The sequence below is a fragment of the Rana temporaria genome, chromosome 5, assembly GCF_905171775.1.
Source record: "Rana temporaria chromosome 5, aRanTem1.1, whole genome shotgun sequence".
In the NCBI taxonomy this organism is placed as follows: domain Eukaryota; kingdom Metazoa; phylum Chordata; class Amphibia; order Anura; family Ranidae; genus Rana; species Rana temporaria.
Window position 1 is genome coordinate 365,928,433 of NC_053493.1, and position 25,342 is coordinate 365,953,774.

Consider the following 25,342-nt stretch of genomic DNA (forward strand, 5'->3'; position numbering starts at 1 on the left):
ATTTATTTATAGTTTATACAGAGCCATGTATGTGATAGGACTCTTTAGAGAATATTTTGGACCACCCAGTTTGTCCGAAGTCAATTAACTAGCATGTTGCAAGGAAAAAATAGGAACACCAATAGGAATTCTTAAAGGATGACTGGGAAATGTCCATAACCTCCCAGCAAATAGAAACAAAATTTCTAGCCAAGGTTCAATGGTAAAACCCAATTTAAACCTTAGCTACAGATAGACAGAGGGAGTACCTGAAGTCAGTGTGTGGCCTTTGTCTTTCAGAATACAGAAAAGTAAACTCAACAATTGTTAGAAAAGACTGTAAGGACTGCTTACCATGCTCAGGAAGGAAACTGTAACCCTGGAAAAAACTTTCCTTTTGGGAAGTTGATACTAGACAATTATTTATTAATAGCAGCTAATATTTTGGAAAGTTTTTTGGCCTGTCAGTGTGAAACTCGTCAAACTATACCCTTCATTGTTATGTAGCTGTATTTTTTGTTATCCAATGTTATTCTTTTTCAGTTAGTTCTCATAATTCTGACAGTTGTGTCACAGCTGCAATGTAATATCTGCCTTCTGCCAGTGTAATTTGTATAATTGTGGTATAATAATTGTGCAACCTTAAACACACATACTTAAGACTCCAGCAACCTGATACTCTGCATATCTTCCAGTTCAGAGGTGGTCAGCCTGATAGCGTTTGAGACCTCCCATGCAGCATGTGATCCTTCAAACTGACCTATGGTATATACCTTTTATATTGCTTGTGCAAAGCATATGCAAAATTCACTAGCTGTACTACCCTGTTTCAGGCAGAGAAGTTGTTGTGCTTTAAAATAATATACCATCTGGAGCCTAATTGGTTAATTGGGTAAGGGGGAAAAAAGAAAAACACAAATAAACATGTATAATTTGAGGTTATATTCAGGCTTTGAATTTGGGTGTTATATTATGTGATAGTATCTGTTCATGTCAGTGACTCCCCTCAGCATGCACTATGTATAAATTCACTAGGTACTTTTGCATGGAGCCATGCAGAAGCATGTGTTTGCTTACATAGAATAGGGCCCTCTGATTCCTACTGTATTACATTTTATTGTAATTGTAGTCCTGCCTTTATGTTGTAAAACGCTGCGTAAACTGTTAGTGCTATATAAATCCTGTATAATAATAATAATGGGGTGGAGACAGGGAATGGGTGTACATGAGTGTTGGGCAACAGGAGGGATATGCTTTTTTTAGAATAAACTGTTCTATGGGTATAACATGGTCTATGAACCAATTACAACTTGAGCTTATACATGCAGTCTAAAGGTAATGGTTTCTAGCAGCTCTTTTGGACATGGCAGCAGTAACAATGAGCTAACAAATTAAAAATGGTTGCACTAAGTGTCAGAAATTAGATAATTTAAATGAATGATTAAATGGTGATAGCTGTACTCGCTATATACTTACACACCTATAGTTGACTAATATAAATACAAACGTGTTGCACTATGAAGGTAAAGGTGCTAGTGCATCAAAAATACATGAATAAATCAATCAAATCATGAAAACAGATATAATGCTTAACATCATCATGTGCAAATAAGCGCAAAATAAATGACTGGAGGGCACCAACTAAGCAGTAGTACTTTATTATTTCGTTTTTTATTTCACAAACTCTCTTCACAATGCCTACTTTTTTTCTCCATCAGTATAAGGCGACATCAGGAACGTCGAGCAATATTGAGCCCGATATTAACAGATTTCACAGTGAGAGTTACAGCTGCTCCAGCGATAATCTTCAGTAAAGTGTCTGGACATGACAGCATGCACCCTGAGGTAAGAATTATAATGGTCCATATAGTTCTTATTTTTACAGTATCAGTGCATTAATGGTATTGTTCATGGGAGAATGTAATTTGCCCCAGCAGCACATATACACCTTTCCTTCACTTCTGCACTGCTGAGAAGAAAGGTCCTGGTTCTTCCTGCTATGGAAGAGTATGTCATTCACTTTATTTTCCCCCATGTGACAGCAGTGATGTGTGGTGATTGACAGCAGTGATGTTGCATGGGGGCAGGGGGACCATCTTCAGCCTTGTAAAAACTCCCACTTAAAGTGGAGGTTCACCCGAAAAGTTAATTTTTAACCTTAGATTGATGCTCATTTTGTCAAGGGGAATCGGGTAGTTTTTTTAAAATCTAAGCAGTACTTACCATTTTAGAGAGCGATCTTCTCCGCCGCTTCCGGGTATGGGCTGCGGGACTGGGCGTTCCTATTTGATTGACAGTCTTCCAACAGTCGCATACATCGCGTCACGATTTTCCGAAAGTAGCCGAACGTCGGTGCGCAGGCGCCGTATAGAGCCATACTCGTGATGCGATGTATGCGACCGTCGGAAGCCTGTCGGAAGACTGTCAATCAAATAGGAACGCCCAGTCCCGAAGACCATACCCGGAAGCGGCGGAGAAGATCGCTCTCTAAAACGGTAAGTACTGCTTAGATTTTAAAAAAACTACCCGATTCCCCTTGACAAAATGAGCATTAATCTAAGGTTACATTTTTTTTTTCGGGTGAACTCCCGCTTTAAGTGATTCAGAGCTTAAACATGGCTTAATTTATTCACTTTTGACAGCTGAGGAGCAAAGGAAAGGTGTGTGCTTTCAGAAAAAGAGACATTAACACAAATGTTTCACTGTGCCCTGGATGAGCTTTAAGAGAATCAGTGTTTTATTATTTTTGTTTTAAATGATGTATAAATATGGTTAGTTCAGTATACCAAATAGTATCCGCGAGGGCTAAGGCAATTTTTTTACAGATATATATTGTATATGTTTTCTTTCTGTATTTCTTCTCATGCACTACTCTCCCTCCTTACAAGCCCTTAGTAACACTTACAGTAGGGGTGGGCAACTCATTTTCCCAAGGGGCCACATGAGAAACTGGGACTGTTGTGGAGGGCCAAAGCAAACTTTAGTGTATAGTAAAAAAATATTTTAATTAAACCAGCAGCCTTAGGTGAACAACACTGGACTAGGAAGGTCAGTAAGTACATAAACATATAGAGAACAAACATCTGACACAAGGAATAATAGGTACAACCATACAGGAAATAGTGTGCATACTCATGATTTTTAGAAGCGGTAGTGAATAAATGTAATCTTCTGGTCATAATGTTGGTGTAGGGCAGGCTGCTAAAAGCAGTGAGGGACAGCATACAGCGGGAATTTCTGCAGATCCTGACCTAGTGTGAAGAACGGGTGCAGGGCTCAGAGGCCACAAGGCCTGCAGGCCCCAACACAGAAGAACTTATTTGGATAGCAGTTTGAAGGAGGAGAGAGTTGGGGCGTCTCCTAGGCAGCACTCTCCCATCAAAATAGACTCTGTACCAATCAGCTCCTTAGTCTCTCTTCTTTCAGTCTTTGTAGTTCTCCACATGGCTGTCAGCATGGCTCCAAGCTTGTCGGCTTCCTCTTGTGAGCAAAATGACAGGTTCAGAGAGGCATGCTGATGGTGGAGGCATCCAGGGCTGGATGGGGACAGCCAAAGGGCAGAATGTGGCCCTGGGGAGGCAATTTGCCCACGTTTGACTTGCAGAAAAGCACAGCCATCCAGGTACAGAGTTGCTATATTAAAGGGTCACTAAAGGAAATGTTTTTTTTAGCTAAATCGCTTCCTTTACCTTACTGCAGTCCTGGTTTCATGTCCTCATTGTTCGTTTTTGCTTTGATGTTGCTGTAAATCCTCTCTGTTCTGGACACTTCCTGGTTGTCTGTTTCCTGATCACCATAGTACTGGGAGATTTCTCACTGTGGTGACTAATCAAGGAGGTGTGATTACTGTGTGTCTAAAACTTCTCAGCACCAATCCAGTTTTGTTTTGCAAAACCTTCACTGCCCTCTATTGGCTCTCTGGCTCTGTACATCAGAGAACCAGGAAACAGCAAAAAACAAAACTAAACTGTATGTACATTATATGATTTGGTTTTTATCTATTTTTAAAAGGAATCATTTAACTATTATGTCTCTATACCCTGTAAACAGTAATTTCAGCAAAATAAAATATTTCCTTTAGTGACCCTTTAAGGGTTCCCACTGCAAAGCTGTACAAGGAAGCTCCGGACTGGTGCAAGGACGATTTTTATTATTTCTGCTTACATGTGTGGTATAATCTGTGATATCACATGATCACATGTGGGAAAGGTGTTTAAAATAATATTTCTCTTTTTCTCAGGTTACCAGTCACTCTACCAGGGAGATGATGATATCAAAGCATTTCTCTCCCCCGGTGCACTCTTCTTTACCGTGATTGTTACTAAGGGGAAAATCCCTATAGAAGTATAATACATTTAGGGGCAGATCCACAAAAGCATTACGCCGGCGTATCTCTTGATACGCCGGCGTAATTTAAAATTTCCTGCGTTGTATCTTTGTTTTGTATCCACAAAACAAGATACGACGGCATCTGGGATCGATCCGACAGGCGTACGTCTTAGTACGCCGTCGGATCTTCGATGCAATGTGGCGTTTCCGTCGAAATCCGCGTTGAGTATGCAAATTAGCTATTTACGGCGATCCACGAACGTACGTCCAGCCGGCGCATTTTTTTACGTCGTTTTCGTTCGGCTTTTTTTGGCGTATAGTTAAAGCTGCTGTTATGAGGCATACTCAATGTTAAGTATGGCCGTCGTTCCCACGTACAATTTTGAATTTTTTACGTTGTTTGCGTAAGTCGTTCGCGAATAGGAATTTGCATAGAATGACGTCACCGTCGTAAGCATTGGCTGTTCCGGTTTAATTTCGAGCATGCGCACTGGGATACCCCCACGGACGGCGCATGCGCAGTTAAAAAAAATACGTTGTTTACGTTGGGTCACGACGTATTTACATAAAACACGCCCCCATTGCATCCATTTGAATTAGGCCCCATTACGCCGGCAAAGATACACTACGCCGCGTAACTTACGGCGCAGATTCTTTCAGGATTTAAAAAAAAATTAAGTTATGGAGGCGTAGTGTATCTTAGATACGCTACGTCCGGCGCATAAATGCGCCGCTGTACGAGGATCTGCCCCTTAATATGTACCAACAACAAATCAAAATGTTAATCTTCAAAGTTGTTCAAAAATATGTGGTAGTTTCCGTTTAAATGTAGTTGTATTTTGACTACATTGATGAGATATTAGGATTGGGTTTAAAAATAGGTTGATCATATATAGTGACTCAACAGTTTTGAGAGATATGTAATGATCAAAAATGGGCACGGATTTTAAAAAGTACAGCACCAAGGTAATTAATGACTGAAGTACCACGTGTTTCCTAGACAAACAGCTGATGGCAGGGAAGAGTTCAAAAGGAAAATGCTGTAAAGAGAACCTGTTTGTTTGTGTATGAGCAAAATACAGACTCCCTTTAGCAAGAATTCCACTAACCTCCATTAAAGTTCTCTTCCCCATAATCACTGCTTTAATACATTTGTAAATGTGAGTGGTTTTACCTGATTAGAGCAGCCTACCAATACCTGTGCATACCACTGTACCACGGCCTAAGCTATCATCTTATGTGTGACCATTTTTTGGATATATATTTTAGGAGTTTAACACATCATCACAATTTTACTCCCATCAATTTATTTTTGCAATGAAAAATAGTTAAAAGTAATGCAATTGCCTGCTATATGGGTAACAGCCCAACCAAGGTCCCCTAATTGTTTTTCCTGCATAACCAATGCTCTAAACTGCCACTGTTCAAAACAGTCCCTTTAAAAAATGATGCATTTGCTTTTCGATTTAGGAGTTCTTTATATATATATATATATATATATATATATATATATATATATATATATATATATATATATATATATATATATATATATAAAGAGTACGGTACATACAATTCAGTCATGTCCTTGGGCTCAAGTGGTTGTAAATCAATTGATCAATTGCAAACATTGCTAGAGTGACTATAGTAAGATTAAGAAAAAAGTGATTGTTGCTTTGTGTGGTTGAGGTGGCGCATGGCAAGGTGAAGATGCAGACCATCCCATCCATGAAACCAGGTTGCCTATGTTTGCACTTCAGCCTTAATGCCTCTCCTTTCCCCACAGTTCCTTCCATGAGTGGCACCTCAACTTGTCCCATAGAAGACTAGGCCCAGTGTGCAAGTATTGTGATCTTTAAAAAGAAGAAAGGTGGTACAACAGTAGCTGTAGAATCACCCCTGTGTTCATTTTTTTTTATTCCTCTTGAAAGATGAAATTAAATCTGGGAAACAAAACAGAGAAAAAACTTGAGGGGAAAAAAATAGTGCTTTATTTTATTTTCTGCTTATAAATGGCATCTGTTTAGAACATGCAGATATCTTCCAATATTTGATATTCCCTGTGACAAAATACCATTTCTTACATTTGTGGTTTACCTGACCATTTTTAGTAAGTTTAGTAAGTAGTTCTCATATGTGCTCACACAGTTACCTCAAACCAAGCAGACTGTGTCCCCAGAATCTACTTTTAAAATGCTTTAGAGTTCTTGTGCTCTCGCTTGCATCAGTGTACTTATTATGTTAACCTTGCAGCTTTGCACGGTGCTTGTAGAGGTTCTCTGAGGTATATGAGTGAATGGCTGCATTTTTGACATGTCGGATTTGCTCAGCAGCAGAACATTCGTATTGATTACAAATGAAAATAATCTCTGTTTGAAGAATTTGGCACCCGCATGTCAGTATTTCAGGTGCAGTTGATTTAAGATATGTTAGACACGGATATTTCAGGGGTTTGTTTGGTCCCTCCAGCTTGAGTAAACAGAATTGACATGTGATCTACCTTTTCACCTCAGGATATTTTAGTGTGTGGCCATTCCTTGGAAGTGAATATTACCACAAGCTTGGACTTCTTCCTAAGTGTGACTCAAGTACAACTTCTGCAACAGCTGGTACAAGCCAACATGGTTGGATTTGAACAAACAAACATGGCTGCTGAGGTAAGAGATGACGGGCTAGTTCATGTTTAACCTTCTGCTTCTTAGAAAGTCTTAAAATAAGTAACTTTCATCTGCATGTTCTAATCCTTCCATTGACAAAATGTTTTGTGTTGGTGCAAATTTTTCAATTAAAAATGCTGTACACTAGGCAAACAGACAAATACACAATTTAAATAGATGTTTGAGAGCTGTTTTACCTAGCAGAGGATTTGTCCTTTTGTGCGTTAAGTCCTAAGATTAGAACGGCCAAGTTGGCAACCTGATTTTTTTTCTCTTGCAGTTAAAAAGTATGGGAATACGTTTTTTTTTTTTTTTTTGTAATTGTGCTTACCTATCCGTTTCTTTTTTAACAATGCTTACCTTACTGAATGCAGCATTGTTCCTCGGCCGGCTCTAACATTGAGAACCGAGCGATCTAACACCACCGATCACTCAGTTCCACAGCTCCCTGAGCAGTCAGCAGCTCTCTGCTCTGCCCCCCTGCGCTCACTGGAGCGCTTGGCACATGGGTCGGTTCCCGACTTCATTGTTGCGATCTTGCCTGAGCTTGGACTGGCTCTGTGACATCAGCAGACTTCAGCTCGCTGTCTGCTGAAGACGGGTCACAGGAGTGCAAAACAAGCTTTGGCTCTACTTCTCCTTTTAAGTAAAAGAGCCTGGTGTGGTGAAACACTGAAGAAGCAGCAGCAAGTGAGGTAATTTTTCAGTTTTCACATTCAATATGTCCATATGCTGCAAAGCCTGATTGGCCCAGAGTATGAATACTATCACTATGACTTCTGCTGTACAGGGGGTTACAACCGGCTAATTTCCATATGGATCTAGATACTTGAAAGTGATGGCATTAAAAAAAATATATATATATATATATATATATATATATATATATATATATATATATATATATATATATATATATATATATACACACACAGCCAGTCTCCAAGTTACAAACAAGATGGGTTATGTAGGTTGTTCTGAAGTTGAATTTGTATGCAAGTTGAAACAGGTAATTTTTTTAATTGTAACTCCTGGCAAAAAAATGTTTTTTTTTACGTTTTTTGGATAGCACCTGTAAAGTTTGTTTTGCTATATGTGCCCCTGTTCAGAAAATTTCACCTCACTTTCTTTCCCTGTGACAAATGGATTTTTAAATTTGTTGTCGTAGAAACAAGGATCGGTGATAAAGCTTCAGTGAAGACATCTTTTTACCATGCTAACTCTTACAGCAGTGAATTTCCCTTCCTAGGGGCAGATTTCCTCTCGCTTCCTCTTGTCTCCCTCCGTTTGTAAGTACGAGTCCGTATACAAGTTGGACTCATACTTGGGGACGGTCTTGTATCTGCAATAAACAGTGTTCATTTTATGTCTGCCTGGAGTTCAGCTTTATTGGGAGAAAAAGTGGAAAACCAGCCCAAGGACATCATATTACCTATGATTTTAATACATCTAAATTGGGGTAGTAGTTAATGGCATACATTCTCTCTTGAAGAAAATCCATTGTAGATGAAGTCACAGGTTGCTGTAGAGCAAGTTCACACTCTGCAGAAATCACTTACAGTTCTTAATTTTCTTGCTGCCATTGCCAAGTAATCGGCAAGGGAAAATCCAACAGTTTTAAATGTCCAACACTTGCAAATCAGCTGCTTGGAGTTGGACCACTCAACACTGCTCTGTGCCTGGATGCTGCAGGGGATAATTCAACCGTGCTGAGTGATTTTAAATATTTATTAATCGGGAGAATATGTCACAACAGGTAGCTTTATTTGAACTTGAGACTTGTGTAATATAAGAAGTAGCGTACCTACTACTGTAAAATGAATAGGCAGCAAGAGGTCACTCTGCTTTCCGTTAAGTTTAAAACCTCTATTTAAATGGCCAGACCCTTTGGTTATGCAGCACATGGTGCGGAATATGGGTCATGAAAAATAAGAAGACCCATTAGACCTTCCATCAGTAGAGGATTGTGGGGCACAAGTTTACGGTAGAAGATGGGGCATACATTGCCTTATACGGGTTTGAATGGTCAACAGAAACATTCTTAACATACAGGGGCGGACTGGGCCAGGTGGCAGAGTGGAGATTTCCCCCTGGGCTGCTCTGGGCTGGGCTGTCATTTACATGTGATTGGCTGTTATTGGACATTGCCAATCACATTGGTAAAGAGCAGTGTCAACGGCTCTTTATCAAGATCAGGGTCATGCTGCCATTGCTGTGTCATATTTGTCTTGCTTCATAACATCAATACATGTTATAAAACCTGGTGGTCAGATGTTGAAATGATTAGGTGGCTCAATGGGCCACTCGATTGGACTTGTCCCCCAGGCTTAAGGCTGCCAGCCCCCCCCTGTTAACATATGACGTAAAAATGGAGAGCTCTGCACGTTGGTAAATAGTGTTGAGAATTCAACAAGCATGGGAAGCGCTCTCATCAGGCTGGCATTGACAGTCTTGAAGTGGTATTTAAACCAAAAGCAAACATTTATTATATTTCAGCTTACAAATTCCATTAGATGTGATGGCTGCATTAGTTCTCTTTAGATTTGCTTTTGTTTTCCCCTGGTGATCTGGCCAGTAACTCTGTTGTCTCTCAACAGAAGAAGCTCTTTATCCCGATAGAACAAAAGACTGTTGCTGTAACTGCTTGTGTAACTGCAATGTGAGCTGGAGTTTGGCTTAAATTTGTTAGTGTGTCTAAATCTGCTAATACATCTGAGACTCCCCCTCCCTCCCTTCCCAACGAGACAATTATGCCATCTGCTGTGTCCCCTGTTTGCCTTCATCCAGAGTGGGGGCATTCTAATACAGGAGGTGCGTTTACTGGTCAGATCACCCAGGGACAACACAAGGAAAAAAAAGAAAGAAAAAAAAAGAAAACCAATGCAGCCATCAAATCTAATGTTTGGTAAACTGCAATATATTTTCATTTTTGGTTTTGGGTTTAATACTGCTTTAATTTAAAAAAATATAAATGCGTGAAATGTAAATACGTTACATCTTCTAAATTCTCTTTCACGGTGTAATTGGGTAATAAAAGATCTTGTACTGTGACAACATTCTACTTTTTACAGGGAACATTGTAATTGTACAGTATGTCTCCTGTCCATGTCCTTAAAGAACATACAAAGCTATGAATGTTTGCGGTTTTGCAGCCAGTCTCTGTTTTATGCTTTGTGTGTTAGTTGTCTGTATGTGAATCTGCTCAACTAAACATTTGTATTATAATAGAAAGCCCCATTGTTATTGAGCGTTTCTGCAGCTTTCTTTGTTTTCCAAGTTTTCTACCAACAACTAAAATAAATCATATGTGGAGAATAAAAGGAATTTCTCTTCAGGAACATTGAGTTCATAGACATGGCTTAAGACTTAGGTGAATGGGGCAGGCCTGGCCCTTACCTGGAAAACACATGTATATGTGCTTTCTAGAACCCAGGTCATACAAGGATATTAAAGATCCTAACTTAAAGTGATACTAAAGTCTTTTTTTTTTCTTCAAAAATAACAAACATGTTATACTTTCCTGCTCTGTGCAGTGGTTTTGTACAGAGCAAACTAACTGTCACTGCCCCTTCTTATGACTGGTCTATACACTAAGGAGCACTGGAAAGGGCGCACGCATGTCAAAAATAACACCGAATATCCAAGCTCAAACTTACCAACCAAATTCACCTGTCTAACAGTGCGTTTAAAAACAGGGATTTAGTTGCACGCATTTTCAAATACATGCATAAGCTGCAGGCCCCGTCAAGGCTCCCTGTGCACTGCAGTCCTAACTCTAAAGTTTAAAGTCTCCTCAGTGGAAGCACATGAATGCTTCGACAGAGCAGCGGAAGCACATGTACAGAGCAGCCTAAACCCTCCCCTTTTCAGCTCCTCGCCCTTCCCTCCTGTTGAGTGCCCCCACAGAAAGCAGCTTGCTAAGGGGCACCTGAGCCGAGCCGCAGCTTTGTGTGTTCATTCAGACACTGAGACACGGTCCGACCCCACCCCCTCTGTCTCCTGATTGGCTAACTGACTTTGATAGCAGCAGGAGCCAATAACTCCTCAGCCTGTCTCAGTCAATCATGTTGGCCGTTTTTTATTGAACGGGCTGATGTTTCCCAACATTCGGCCCATATGTACTAGACTTTAGTGTGGGTGTAAACCTAATGAAGACCTTTAGTTTGCTAAAACACTATGTCTTCATCCTTTGTTGAATCTCTGTGCTGCTTATTTCTTGCAGCCACTGCTTGTCTGCATGCACCCCAGTGATAGCTGCGTGGCATTTCTCAGTGTGGGTTTTCCGATAGGAGTAACATGTAACTTGTGTTGAAATGTGCACTTGTAGTCTCTATTGGAAGGCCATAGGACTCGTTGACGAATCGCAAGCACATTTGGGAGAGTGGGGCAGAGCACCATCATAAAGTGACTCAAAACAGACCTTCTTGGCAGGCTTACTAAGTATTATTTTATTAATTAAAATATATTTTAAATTACCTTTGACATTACATTTGAGTGTTAAAGTTTATGTGAGATTTATAGAGACTGAGTTAAAGCGGAGTTCCGGCCACATTTTCACTTTTTAAATATAAATACCCCTGTAATACACAAGCTTAATGTATTCTAGTAAAGTTAGTCTGTAAACTAAGGTCCGTTTTGTTAAGTTGTTACAGCATTTAGACACTTTATAAAATAGAAATTGACTGGTGCCATCTTAAGTGTGGGCATCATGAATCCAGACTGTATGACTTCCTGGATTTCAGCCTTGCAGATCTCGCACATGCTCAGTTCTGCACAAGCAGTGTAATAGGTTTCAGATCAGGTTTCAGCACCTGTACTGTCCAAGTCACATGATTCTTCGAGACTGGGGAGTGCACAGACTCCTGGAAAGTTACACCCACTACATTCCCAGGAGTCTGTGCGGTGTAGGTTAGGAAGCTTAAGCACCTAGGTGCAGGAAGAGGGAAGATTAACTATTCTGCCTAGCAACAACACTTTGAAGGCATCTAAAAAAAAAAAAAAATTCTTAAAGGACTAATGACATTTTTTTAAAACTACTGATGTAATGTTATATTTATGGGTGGAACTCCACTTTAAAATATACTTTAAAGTTCAATCCAGAGATCAATTATAGAACTTGTCTTGTTTTATGGCATTAATACCCCAACATTATGGTGATACAAGTGACTATGATCCAAAAGTTGGGCCCTCCCATGCCAGACCTGACAAGCTGTAAAATCTCTCATATCCAGCACAAGCCAGGAAAGTGTGCAGTGGGTGAAGTCCTCATGGTACAGGTACATAGAAAGATAAGGGTGCAGAAGAAAGAGGAGTATAAACGTACAAACGTTACAGGCAACTAGGGTGCCCATACATTAGAAATTGCAGCATTTGTTTGCATGCCCAGAAAGATCTCCATGCAGGAGCAGATGCGTCGCTGGTCTCTCCCAGGTCCTGAATATCTGGCAAAAACAATCGCCCATCTTTGCACACTCTAGAGTCTAGACCTTGAAATATGATGGAGCATAAGAGGGGACAAAGGTGGAAATAACCAGAAGAGGAGTGATGGGAAAAAAAAGACTTAAGTGACATATTTAATACAACCTAACTAGTGCATAGCAAGCATGTTCACTTAAGCTATCTATAGATATTTAGCGAAAGTTGGCCAAATCAGAACAACCATTTAGGTTAGAAAACCTGTGATAATCACTACTGTTCCTGTTTTATATGAGGGTCACCGGCCACATCTGTAAACACCGCTGATCACCTTCCACCTCTCCTTTCCATTGATATAAACAGGAATATTGATGTTTACAAATCCACCGATTTTTGATGTTTGCAGATGATTTACATGTTGTGGTTTTAGGCTAGTATTCTCTTTGCCCTATTTTTCCATCACTGTAACATATCACACAATTATGCACAAATTTTCTTATAATGATTTCATATGCGCTGCTCAGTTCCATTTAACGGAGCCATAAAATCATGGTACATAGGGTACTTTCCTTGAATGGTGTTGTTTGTGAATCTAATTGTTGTTGTTTATCTGCCCTCATCTGAAAGAAAAAAAAAGAAAAAGTCTTATTCCAACAATGTGATTCAATCCAGTAGTAAAACAGGAAATTATGTCCTTAAATATACGTGCAGATGCTTTATTGGTAACAAATGTGAACACCATGTAAGGATTTTGTGATGGAAACCGCCGGTCGCTCTGAAATGTTGTGTTTATTATGCTTGCAGACTCTTTTACCAAATAGAGTATATGGAGTCTGGTAAACACGATGCAAAGATGTCATCCGGGGCCGCTCCTACTTGCTTTATAATCAAGTTCTCTACATGGCTTGCAGTTCAGAAAAGGTCAGATCACTCCATGGGTTGGAGTGGGGGCGTTTGACAATACATTGCCTCATTTCTAGAAATGATTGCATAGGGTAGGAACCATCAGCACCATACTATGTGGAATGTTCTGCATGCAACAGCAATTACAATATTATTTTCTATGTTCATTCATAGTCTGGCAAGCGTATAAAACAATGAACATAAAACATTATGTGACTAATACAGAGCAGGATTTTGAGCCTCGCCCATTATTCCTGATTTCCTGCAGATGGGTAGATGTTAAGTCTTTGTACCTTGAATAGAATAAATGACGGAAATATATATATATATATATATATATATATATATATATATATATATATATATATTAGGGCTGTGCAAATTCACTTTTAATTAATCGATTAATCTTAAATTTTTTTGATCGATCAAAATCTTTTTGATCGATTAAAATTCTTTTGATTGGTACTCACCTCTCCGCCAGCTCCTGGGCCTTCAGGGAGTTCCGTCTGAGATCCAGTAACGTCACGGGCACCGGCGGGGCTTGCCGTGTTCATCTGCAGGGCTCCTTTGCTCTGCCTTCATATCTGCATGCCGGCGGGACCTTACTATCTGCCACACGCAAGGGCTGTTACACTTCCCTCTATCAACCTGGGATTCTACAACCATCCACTGGGAGTTGTGATGGTTCCCTTCATGGGACATCTACATGCCGACGGACTGATGTTAACCACTTAAGCCCCGGACCATATTGCTGCCTAAAGACCCAAGGGGTTTTTACAGTTCGGGACTGTGTCGCTTTAACAGACAATTGCGCGGTCGTGCGACGTGGCTCCCAAACAAAATTGGCGTCCTTTTTTCCCCACAAATAGAGCTTTCTTTTGGTGGTATTTGATCACCTCTGCGGTTTTTATTTTTTGCGCTATAAACAAAAATAGAGTGACAATTTTGAAAAAAATGCAATATTTTTTACTTTTTGCTGTATAAATATCCCCCAAAAACATATACAATTTTTTTTTTTTCCTCAGTTTAGGCCGATATGTATTCTTCTACCTATTTTTGGTAAAAAAAATCGCAATAATCGTTTATCGGTTGGTTTGCGCAAAATTTATAGCGTTTACAAAATAGTTTTTTTGCATTTTTATTTTTTTTATTTTTTTTACTACTAATGGCGGCGATCAGTGATTTTTTTCGTGACTGCGACATTATGGCGGACACTTCGGACAATTTTGACACATTTTTGGGACCATTGTCATTTTCACAGCAAAAAATGCATTTAAATTGCATTCTTTATTGTGAAAATGACAGTTGCAGTTTGGGAGTTAAACACAGGGGGCGCTGTAACATTTAGGGATCACCTAGTGTGTGTTTACTAGTGTAGGGGGGTGTGGCTGTAGGAATTACATCATCGATCGGGTCTTCCCTATAAAGGGAATCACCCGATCGATGCGCCGCCACAGTGAAGCAGGGGGAAGCCGTGTTTACACACGGCTCTCCCCGTTCTTCAGCTCCGGGGAGCGATCGCGACAGAGCGGCTATAAACAAATAGCCGCGCCGTCGTCCCGGATCGCTCCCCGAGCGGACCCGACCTCCGCATGTACCGGGGGGGGTCCCGATCGGACCCCCCACCCACGTCTAGCAGAGGACGTACAGGTACGTGATTGTGCCTGTCCGTGCCATTCTGCCGACGTAAATGTACATGAGGAGGTCGGGAAGTGGTTAACCTCTCCCCATCTGGATTCAGCAGTGGTATCGTTGTACACATTTTTATACCAGTATCATACTTAGCTACATGTTTTTATGACTGCACCATTTTTACAGTTTATATAGCTACATCGATTTTATCTCCAGTGCAATATTTATTTGGTTACCTACTTGAAGACTATAAAAGTTTTAATGCTATTCCCTTTGAGCGCTGCCTTTGTGTGTTTTTTGTATCCTGCTATCCATTTTTCCAGTGGTTGGTAGCTGCACTGGGAATCAGCCTGCAAGGAGATCAGCTAAAAGTAGTGGGATCTGTATGTGCGTTATAATTAATCAAAATTAGTCGGTTAATCGATTAAAAAAAAAACGATTGATCGAACAGAACATTTTTGATCAGTAACAGCCCTAATATATATATATATATATATATATATATATATATATATATATATATATATATATAATGCTAGTGTGTTTACATTTTTTTACATTTTGGTCTGTGTTCTTTTTAGTAATTTTGGTTTATTAAATTCATCATAATAAACAGGCGCTAACATATTTATTTACATTGTAGCATACAGGTACTGCTACACACTGTGTTTAACTTCAGTGTAAGGTAAATGAAAGATGAGCTTCAGCTCAAATCCCCGTCCATCAGTCACGCCTTTCTGACATGTTTCACATTGGGCTTAATCATAGGTGATCTCTGCGATTAAGCCCAATGAGGGTGAAACATGTCTGAGGGGTGTGACCGATGGGTGGGTATTTGAACTGAAATCTGACTTTCATTTAATTTACACTGTAGTTGAATGCAGTATGTGGCGGTGCCTGAATGCTATATTATATCTTGGAGTGAGATGTGTTCTATCTCTGCCAGCACCTGACTACAGAGTGTAAACCTGGGGGAATGATACTGCAGGCTTGGAGTGGTGCTGATATATTTATATTCATATCACGTTACAGTGCATGTACCAAATTGCATGTTGGACCCTGGCCCTATATACTGTATATTTCTATCTCGGATTGATGCCACAGCTATAGCTACATACTCGGACAATATGAGAGGAAGCAAATCTGCTCATCAATTGGCTTTTGGGTTGTGAAAGGAAATTGGATCACTTGAGGAAAAAACACACAAACACCTAGGAAGCAATGTTCAGCTGAGGATAGGTCCCCAGGACCCAGCACTACAAGAAAATGCACCGTATTTTTCCTTGTATAAGATGACCCCCACTTTTCCCACCCAAAAGTAAGAAATCCAGTTACCACCTTTTTTTGGCATCCATCTAGTCCATTCTTCTCTCAACGGGGCTTTAAATGGCTTGTTGATTGAATAACATTTAGTGGCTGTAGCTGACCTGTAAGTCCACCAGGAATGACTGCTAGCTGTGTTGGCAAATCTGATAAAACCCTGTTTGTCTTTTCTGTTAAATTTGCTCGGAACTGATAAAAGACAATCAGAGCTGGCTTCTTTAACCACTTATGACCCGGACCTTTATGCAGGTAAAGGACCTGGCCAGTTTTTGTGATTCGGCACTGCGTCGCTTTAACTGACAATTGCGCAGTCGTGCGATGTGGCCCCCAAACAAAATTGGCGTCCTTTTTTTTCCACAAATAGAGCTTTCTTTTGGTGGTATTTGATCACCTCTGCAGTTTTTATTTTTTGCGCTATAAACAAAAATAGAGCGACAATTTTGAAAAAAAAAATATATATACTTTTTACTTTTTGCTATAATAAATATTCCCAAATCGCAATAAGCGTTTATCGATTGGTTTGCGCAAAATGTATAGCGTTTACAAAATAGTTTACAATACTAATGGCGATTAGCGATTTTTTTCATGACCGCGACATTATGGCGGACACATCGGACAATTTTGACACATTTTTGGGACCATTGTAATTTTCACAGCAAAAATGCTGTAAAAATGCATTGTTAACTGTGAAAATAACAATTGCAGTTTGGGAGTTAACCACTAGGGGGGCGCTGAAGGGGTTAAGTGTGACCTCATATGGATTTCTAACTGTAGGGGGCGGGGCTGGACTGTGACGTCATTGATCGTGTTTCCCTATATCAGGGAACACACGATCAATGACACTGCCACAACTTCAGCTCCGGAGGACCGATCACGGGACACCAGCAGCGATCGGGTCCGCGGGTTCCGCGGGCGCGGTCACGGAGCTTCGGACTGGGTCACGTGGGTCACGTGCACGCGCAGCTGGGATTAAAGGGCCACGTACAGGTACGTGGATGTGCCCAGCTTTGCCATTCTGCCGACGTATATCGGCGTGAAGGGGGTCCTTAAGTGGTTAAGAGCCTTTCAGGTCTTCTGGACCAAGCCTTTGCAAACCATATGGCCATAATGTCTTTATTTATCTATTCCTTCTCATGAACCTGCACAACCTCCAACGCGATGTGTTCCAATTGGATTGTTTAGCATCAGCTAACGTCAGTTACATAAGGCTCGTGATTGGAGGAAGCCTGTTTGCAGAGACAAGCTATAAGCAGTCTCACTCGTGATTGGAGGCTAATGATTGCAGAAAGCCTGTTTGCAAAGGCATGGGCAGTTTCGCAACCACGCGGGTTCTGTCCATTGCTTACTTCCATGTATAAGCAATCCCTCAATTTTTAGTCTTAACGATTTAAGATAAGAGTATCATTTTATAAACAGGAAAAATACAGTATTAGTTCACATTATTGAATATTGATCTACATTGGTCTTTACAGTGCTTTGAAAAACTATTTATACCCCTTGAGATGTTCCATATTTTGTCATGTTAGAACCAAAATAATGTAAATGGATTATATGTGACAGACCAACACAAAGTGGCACATACTTGTGAAGTGGAAGGAAAATTATAAAGTTTTCAACATTTGTTTACAAATAAATATGTGAAAAGTGTGATGTGCATTTGTATTAAGCCCCCTTTACTCTGATACCCCTAACTAGAAAATAGTGGAACCAGTAAAAAGAGTCCACTTGTGTGTAAGTTAATCTCTGTATAAATACAGCTGCTCTGTGAAGCCCTCAGAGGTTTATTAGAGAACCTTAGTGAACAAACAGCACCATGAAGGCCATAGAACACACCAGACAGGTCAGGGATAAAGTTGTAGAGAAGTTTAAGCAGGGCTAGGTTATATAAAAAAAAACATATTCCATGCTTTGAACGTCTCACAAAGCACTGTTTATGGCACAACTGCAAACCTACAAAGACATGGCCGTTGTCCTAAACTGACAGAACGGGCAAGGAGAGATTTAATCAGAGAAGCATGGTTACTCTGAGGGGCTGCAGAGATTCACACCTCAGGTGAGAGAATCTGTCCACAGGACCACTATTAGTCGTGCACTCCACAAATCTGGCCTTTATACACGAGAGGCAACAAGAAAGCCATTGTTGCCTGTTTACAGTATGTGGGGGACACAACAAACATGTGGAAGAAGGTGCTCTGGTCAGATGGGACCAAAATGGAACTTTTTGGTCTAAAAGCAAAACGCTATGTGTGGCGATAAACTAACACTGCACATTACCCTGAACACACCATCCCCAAGGTGAAACATGGTGGTTTCAGCATCATATTGTGGTGATGCTTTTCTTCAGCAGGGACAGGAAGCTGGCAAGAGTTGATGGGAAGATGCAGCCAAATACAGGTTAATCTTAGAAGAAAACCCGTTCGAGTCTTTAAAGCGGGACTTCACCCGAAAAAATATTTTTAACATTAGATTGATGCTCATTTTGTCAAGGGGAATCGGGTATTTTTTTTTAAAATCGAAGCAGTACTTACCGTTTTAGAGAACGATCTTCTCCGCCGCTTCCGGGTATGGTCTTCGGGACTGGGCGTTCCTATTTGATTGACCGTCTTCCGACAGGCTTCCGACGGTCGCAATACATCGCGTCACGAGTAGCCGAAAGAAGCCGAACGTCGGTGCGGCTCTACACGGCGCCTGCGCACCGACGTTCGGCTACTTTCGGAAAATCGTGACGCGATGTATACGACCGTCGGAAGCCTGTCGGAAGCCTGTTAATCAAGTAGGAATGCCCAGTCCCGCAGCCCATGCCCGGAAGCGGCGGAGAAGATGCATCTCTAAAACGGTAAGTACTGCTTCGATTGTAAAAAAAACACCCGATTCCCCTTGACAAAACGAGCCTCAATCTAATGTAAAAAAAAAAAAGGATTTTGGGTGAACCTCCACTTTAAAAGATTTGAGACTAGGGCATAGATTCACCTTCCAGCAGGACAACAACCCTAAACATACAGCCAGAGCTACAATGGAATAATTTAGATCAAACCATATTCATGTGTTAGAAAGGTCCAGGCAAAGTTCAGACCTAAATCCAATTGAGAATCTGTGGCAAGAATTGCAAATTGCTGTTCACAGACGCTCACCGTCCAATCTGACAGAGCTTGAGCTTTTTTGCAAAGAAGAATGGGCAGATCTTTCACTCTCTAGATGTGCAAAGCTGGTAGAGACATCCCAAAAACACTTGCAGCTGTAATTGCAGCGAAAGGTGGATCTACAAAGTATTTACTCTGAATACAAATACATGCCACACTTTTCACATATTTATTTGTAAATATGTAAACATTTTCCTTCTACTTCACAATTATGTGCCACTTTTTGTTGGTCTATCACAATAAAAGATACGTTTTTGGTTGTAACATGACAAAATGTGGAAAATCTCAAGTGGTATGAATACTTTTTCAATGCACTGTATGAGAAAGAAAATACAGAACAGAAAAGTGGGGGTGTTGTCCTTAAAGTATATCTGAATTCAGTCCGTAAAATCTCTTGTAAGCTTTGTTATTAATGCCATTTCAAAAGTTGTTTTTAGCCTTTTTATATCTTCAGCTTTCATTAAAGTGGTATTAAAACCCAAAACCCAAAATGTTATATATTACATCTTAGCAATCATTAGATGTGGCTGTGTCTGTTCTTTGGCTTTTTACCTCTGTTTTCACCTTGTGATCTGGCCAGTAACACAGCTGGAGAAGTGTGGCCAGTGAGACACGACTCTGGAGAAATGAGCACAGGAGGCACTACAGACAGCAGCATTGTCATGCTGGAGGGAGGGGAGTGTTACATTAATTTGCAGATTTAGATGCACTAACAAATTGAAGTCAAACTCCAACTCATACTTTATAACCAGTTACAGAAAGTGTTTTTCCTTTTGGAATACAGGTTTTACATGAATAAATAAAAGCAATTCATTTTAATCACCCCTGTCAGTGTAAGGGCCCTTTTCACACGGATGTGTCCATGTGCGGGCTCCACTTTGCTCAGTAGGGATTGCTCTGTCGATCCCCGCTGAGCAGCCAGATGACAGGTCTGTCTCTGCACACTGTGCAGGGACCGACCTGTAGGAGCGCCACTCTCCCCTATAGGGGATCGGATGAAGACGGCCCGTAGAGTCCGCCTTCATCCGATCTGATCCGCCAGACGGATGGAAAATGGGGTTTCCATCCGTCACACTTTAGCGGGTCGGATGTCAGTGCTGACATCCGTGGCTCCATAGAGATGCACAGAGCATCTATTCAGGTTTGCCTAAAAAACTGGCAGGCAGACCTGAACGGTCCGCCCTTGTGAAAGGGGCCTAAGGTGGTTTGTCCTATCCATGCAAAATTATGCATTCTGCTGGAGAGCTTGAGCTTGTGAAAACAACATACTTACTGGCCCAGATCATCAGGTGATAATAGAAAATAGCCTAAAGAAGGAAATTTAAGAAGCCACCACATCTAAGAAATGGTAAGCTGCAAAATAATACATGTTCTGCTTTTGGGTTTAATACTGCTTTATGCAATTCCTTGTACTCCTGCCACGAGGTACCTTGCTGTCTGCAAACAGTGATTCCGCCCCCTGAAACTCCTCCTCTCAGCACCTCTGTAGTTCAGAAGGCGGGCTCTGTGAATTCTGTGACACGTATTCCCTATGCCCTGTTTGTGGATACTACTGTGCAAGGAAGTAAATGCGTAGGGAAAAGAAAAGTGAATACCCTGCGCTGCCAATAGTGCGGTAATGGTAGCTGCTAACACAGCTTATTCAAAAAAGCAAAGTAACAAAAGGATATATAAGTGTAGCGCTTATAATGATATAGTGAATATCAAAATACCATAATCTGTGTAGTAAATAAAATACATAGATATTAATAAATGTAGAACATAAGTCAAAACGGTATGTACAACCCTTTGGATGGAAAAAAGGTGCCAATTAAGCAAATAGTCTGGTACACTTAATGTGATATCAAGTGAAGTGCAAAGTCCAGCAAAACTCAGTGTTTAGGATGATTGGTAATATATAACGAAGTTCATTATTTTCCACATGTCCTTCAAGTGAGTGAATAAATGAAAAGATACGTGACTTCTAAAACGAGACAGTCCCACCACCGATAAAAGTGCAGGCTTACCGGAACTTGTTGACCACTGATGGCGTATGCCAAAAGAGGTCGATCAAGGCTTTATATGACAGATTTCAAAAAAACGATCCTTGGCGGGAAGTGTAGGCCCAAATGGATGATGTATCCTTGGATGGAATGGGTCCCCAGGAAGTAGTGAGGAGACATTGTTGGAATCGGCAGTAGAGGAGGGGGTGTGTCCTATGCCTACATACTTTTGCTAATAGAAGTCCCTCATTCTTATCTCAGGAAGTTGGGAGGTTTTGGGAGTCCTACATCAGTACAGTTTCCAGTCTGTCCCTGGGGACCCATTCCATCAAAGGATACATCATCCATTTGGGCCTACACTTCCCGCCAAGGATCGTTTTTTTGACATCTGTCATATAAAGCCTTGATCGACCTCTTTTGGCATACGCCATCAGTGGTCAACAAGTTCCGGTAAGCCTGCACTTTTATCGGTGGTGGGACTGTCTCGTTTTAGAAGTCGCGTATCTTTTCATTTATTCACTCACTTGAAGGACATGTGGAAAATAATGAACTTCGTTATATATTACCAATCATCCTAAACACTGAGTTTTGCTGGACTTTGCACTTCACTTGATATCACATTAAGTGTACCAGACTATTTGCTTAATTGGCACCTTTTTTCCATCCAAAGGGTTGTACATACCGTTTTGACTTATGTTCTACATTTATTAATATCTATGTATTTTATTTACTACACAGATTATGGTATTTTGATATTCACTATATCATTATAAGCGCTACACTTATATATCCAGTAAATGCGTAGGGGTCTTTACAAGCAAGGAGCACTAACTTCAAGATTGCTCATATTAATATCAGCAGTCTAGAGGTGTGAAAATAATTATATTACTTTATATTTGGCCATATATGCACTTTAAGCTGGCCATAAACTAGTCGCTTTTCATACAAACATCCAAAAGTATTTGATTGAATTTGTTTTGAACATTACATTTTGGAATTATTTTTTTCATTATTTGTTACAGGTACTTGTATATAGCGCCCTCAGTTTACACAGTGCTTTACAGTTATATTGTTCATTCACATCGGTCCCTGCCCTCAAGGATCTTACAATCTAAGGGCCCTAACACTTAGTACTGTTCACGTAGGAATGTGTTGAGAATTGGTAATTTCCAAATGAAAACCACATTCACAGTTAGAAATAAATTTATTTAAAACAAATATCCATTTTGCGCCTTCAAATTTTGTTGTCACTGTGGTCAAAAACGATTGTCGATTTGGACCCATTAATGATTTGTAAATCGAACGAAAGTTGCTAAATCAGTTCTTCTAGTGTTTGGCCATCTTTTAGGGTTTCAGTCTGATTTAAAATTATAACTAAAGGCAAAACTTTTTTTTTTTTTTTTTGGATAGAGTGGAGAGGGATTAGAACCCCTGTCAGTTTTAATTTTGCTGTCTGTCACCCCTGTTAGGGCTTGTTTTCTACATACACTTGCTTTGGCTTCAACACACATTAAAAAGCCTACGGCTTCAACATGCTTTTATGATGTGTTTTTGATACTTTGGTGAAGCTTTTGTGATGCTTCAGTTGATGGTCTTTTGAAGCTTTGATGAAGCTTGACATGCACCCTGTGTGTGTGTGTGTGTGTGTGTGTGTGTGTATATATAGCTCATACTTGCAATTTCTCCAAAACAAAGCGAAGCTAAAGCTGAATTAAAGCCTCTCAAAAGTTGCAGGTGCTTCAAGCGAGCTTTAAGTGAGCTTTGTCAAAGAGTTCTATGGGGGCTTTGAAGATGCTTTGAAACACCACTAAAGTGACATGTGGTATAATTTTTGAAGCGGAGCCAAAGCAAATGCAAGGTAAACAGGACTGTAAGCTAACCATTTTATTCAGTGACATGGGGCTTTGACTGGCCTTCAGAGAGCTTTAACAAAGCCTGTCCAAAGCCTTGTTTTGATGCAAGTGTAAATGAGTCCTTACAATAAACCTTACAGGGTCATAACCCTCTTTTACACTATCCAAAATAACCACTTGAAGACCAGGCCTTTTTCTAGCGCTGAAGTAAAAATTTGTATTTTTTGCTAGACAATTACTTAGAACCCACACACATTTTTTTATATATATATATAATGGTATGGTGATGGGTGGGGGGCCATCTTCCCCTCACTCGTCTCCATACCAAGCAGCAGAGAGGACCTGATTGCCTCCGCCACTGCTGACGGCTCCGGTAAGTGGCGGAGGGCACCGGAGAGCGGTGGGGCCCCTCTCCCACTGCTGATAAAAGTGATCTTGTGGCGAATCCGCCGCAAAGACCACTTTTATCTGAAAGAGGACCGCTCACTGAAGAAGAGGATATCTGGGTTATAACAAAGATATCCCTCTTCAAAGTGCTCGGCGTGAGCTGGTCCGTAGGTGGTTATTTTTTTTGTTTTTATCACTTTTATTATAAACATCCCTTGTGACAGCAATAGGCAGTGACAGGTTCTCTTTACGGAGAGATCTGGGGTCTGCCTCCTGTAAAAAAAAAAAAAAATGTTCACCTCCTGAAAAAAACAAAACAATACTGGAATGATGCCTGTAACTGCAGTCATCATCCTGATATAACCACTTAAGTCAATCACGTTAGGTGTACATTATTTGGCATCAAGTGGATATAAAAAAAAGTTTTCTGTTTAGTTCTACTTTAACAACCATTGAAAACCTTGCTTTTATGAAGAGAATGTTATCTGATACCCGCCATTGCCAAGAGTTTTAGATTTAAATTCGAAATGAGTACTAAGAAGCCTTTGAAGGGCCCTAAATCCCATCCAGGAATGATGAGGGTTGTCCTGCCCAATCCGAGAGCAGCTGCACCTGTCACCCACATTTTTAGGGCTTAAAACCAAAAATTTAATATTTGTCGATCTAAAAATGGAGGTCTGTGGGCTTCCTTGTTATATTAGTGACACATCCGTTTAAATGCAAACAGACTTATAAATAATAAAAGGTCATGTCATGTAAACCTCATTCTCTTAATTAGCACATTGCAAACATTACAAAAAATAAAAAAAATAGGAAAAAGTACTCAAGAGTGTTTTTCACTGGCATGTTTAGCTACATCTGGCACACTGTGAGCTCAAGAGCCAACCGAGTAGCAGAGCCAAGTATATTTTGGCCATATTGTAGTAGAAATGCTAAAACATTAAACAGCCCTGACATATGATGAAAGCTGCTGAGCCACTTTCAACCTCGTCCCTGCAAGTGTTTTTTTGCTATTGTTTTTCAGAGATTATTATGCTGTATATTGTGGTAGATTGGAATTCTGCAGAGCTTTTAAAATGGGAGCAATATCTGAAATACTGTAAAGAGATCCATGAGGGGAAACAGAGTATCTTACTTAATGAAATCTGAAACATTGCTGGAGCCTTAGAGAGGCCTGGAATTCCTGTTGGGCCATGAGAGACTTCTGGATCTGAAAATAAAAAGAAATTGCTGCGACATTTGTTTTCCTTGCCCCAGAGAGCCAGTAGCTGTTTTAGATCCTAAACCCGGTACGAGCTTGCCTAAAACATTTGCTACTGTAAAGATTCTGAACTGTGCTCACTTTTTGCTATATATCCTTAATGCTTTTAATTGGATCCCACAAAGGTTCCTAGCCTTTTGTTTTACAAATTATACTTAGAAAATGTTCTTTCAGTTGCATGCTAGTCAAACCTGTAGTTGCATTACAGCTTTCACTGAACCCATGGTCAGGTTATGACCATTCAAGTATATTTTTTTCCTAAGCAGTTAAGTAGCTTTAAAAAAAGCCAACACTAACCTCTGTAGCTGCAGGCACTGGGGAGCAATTCATCCTCAAATTTAAAAGCACGCAAACCGTTCTCTTATGAGCTCAGCTCACCCCTACTTCCTGACCATGCTGTATGTTGTAGAGATTTGTATGCTGCATAAAGCTGTGTCCAAACTGTGTCCAAAGTTCATTATTTTAATTATGACTTAAAGTG

The 25,342-nt window shown here is 40.3% G+C and overlaps 1 protein-coding gene across 1 annotated transcript in view; it reads left to right on the forward strand.

The window, feature by feature from the left end:
- The window catches only part of VPS13B (vacuolar protein sorting 13 homolog B), a 1,252,356-nt gene that overhangs the window by 826,090 nt on the left and 400,924 nt on the right, over positions 1–25,342 (forward strand). The window contains 2 exon segments of the mRNA XM_040354774.1: positions 1,698–1,824; positions 6,822–6,965. Of these exon segments, the coding sequence (XP_040210708.1) occupies positions 1,698–1,824; positions 6,822–6,965 (271 nt within the window).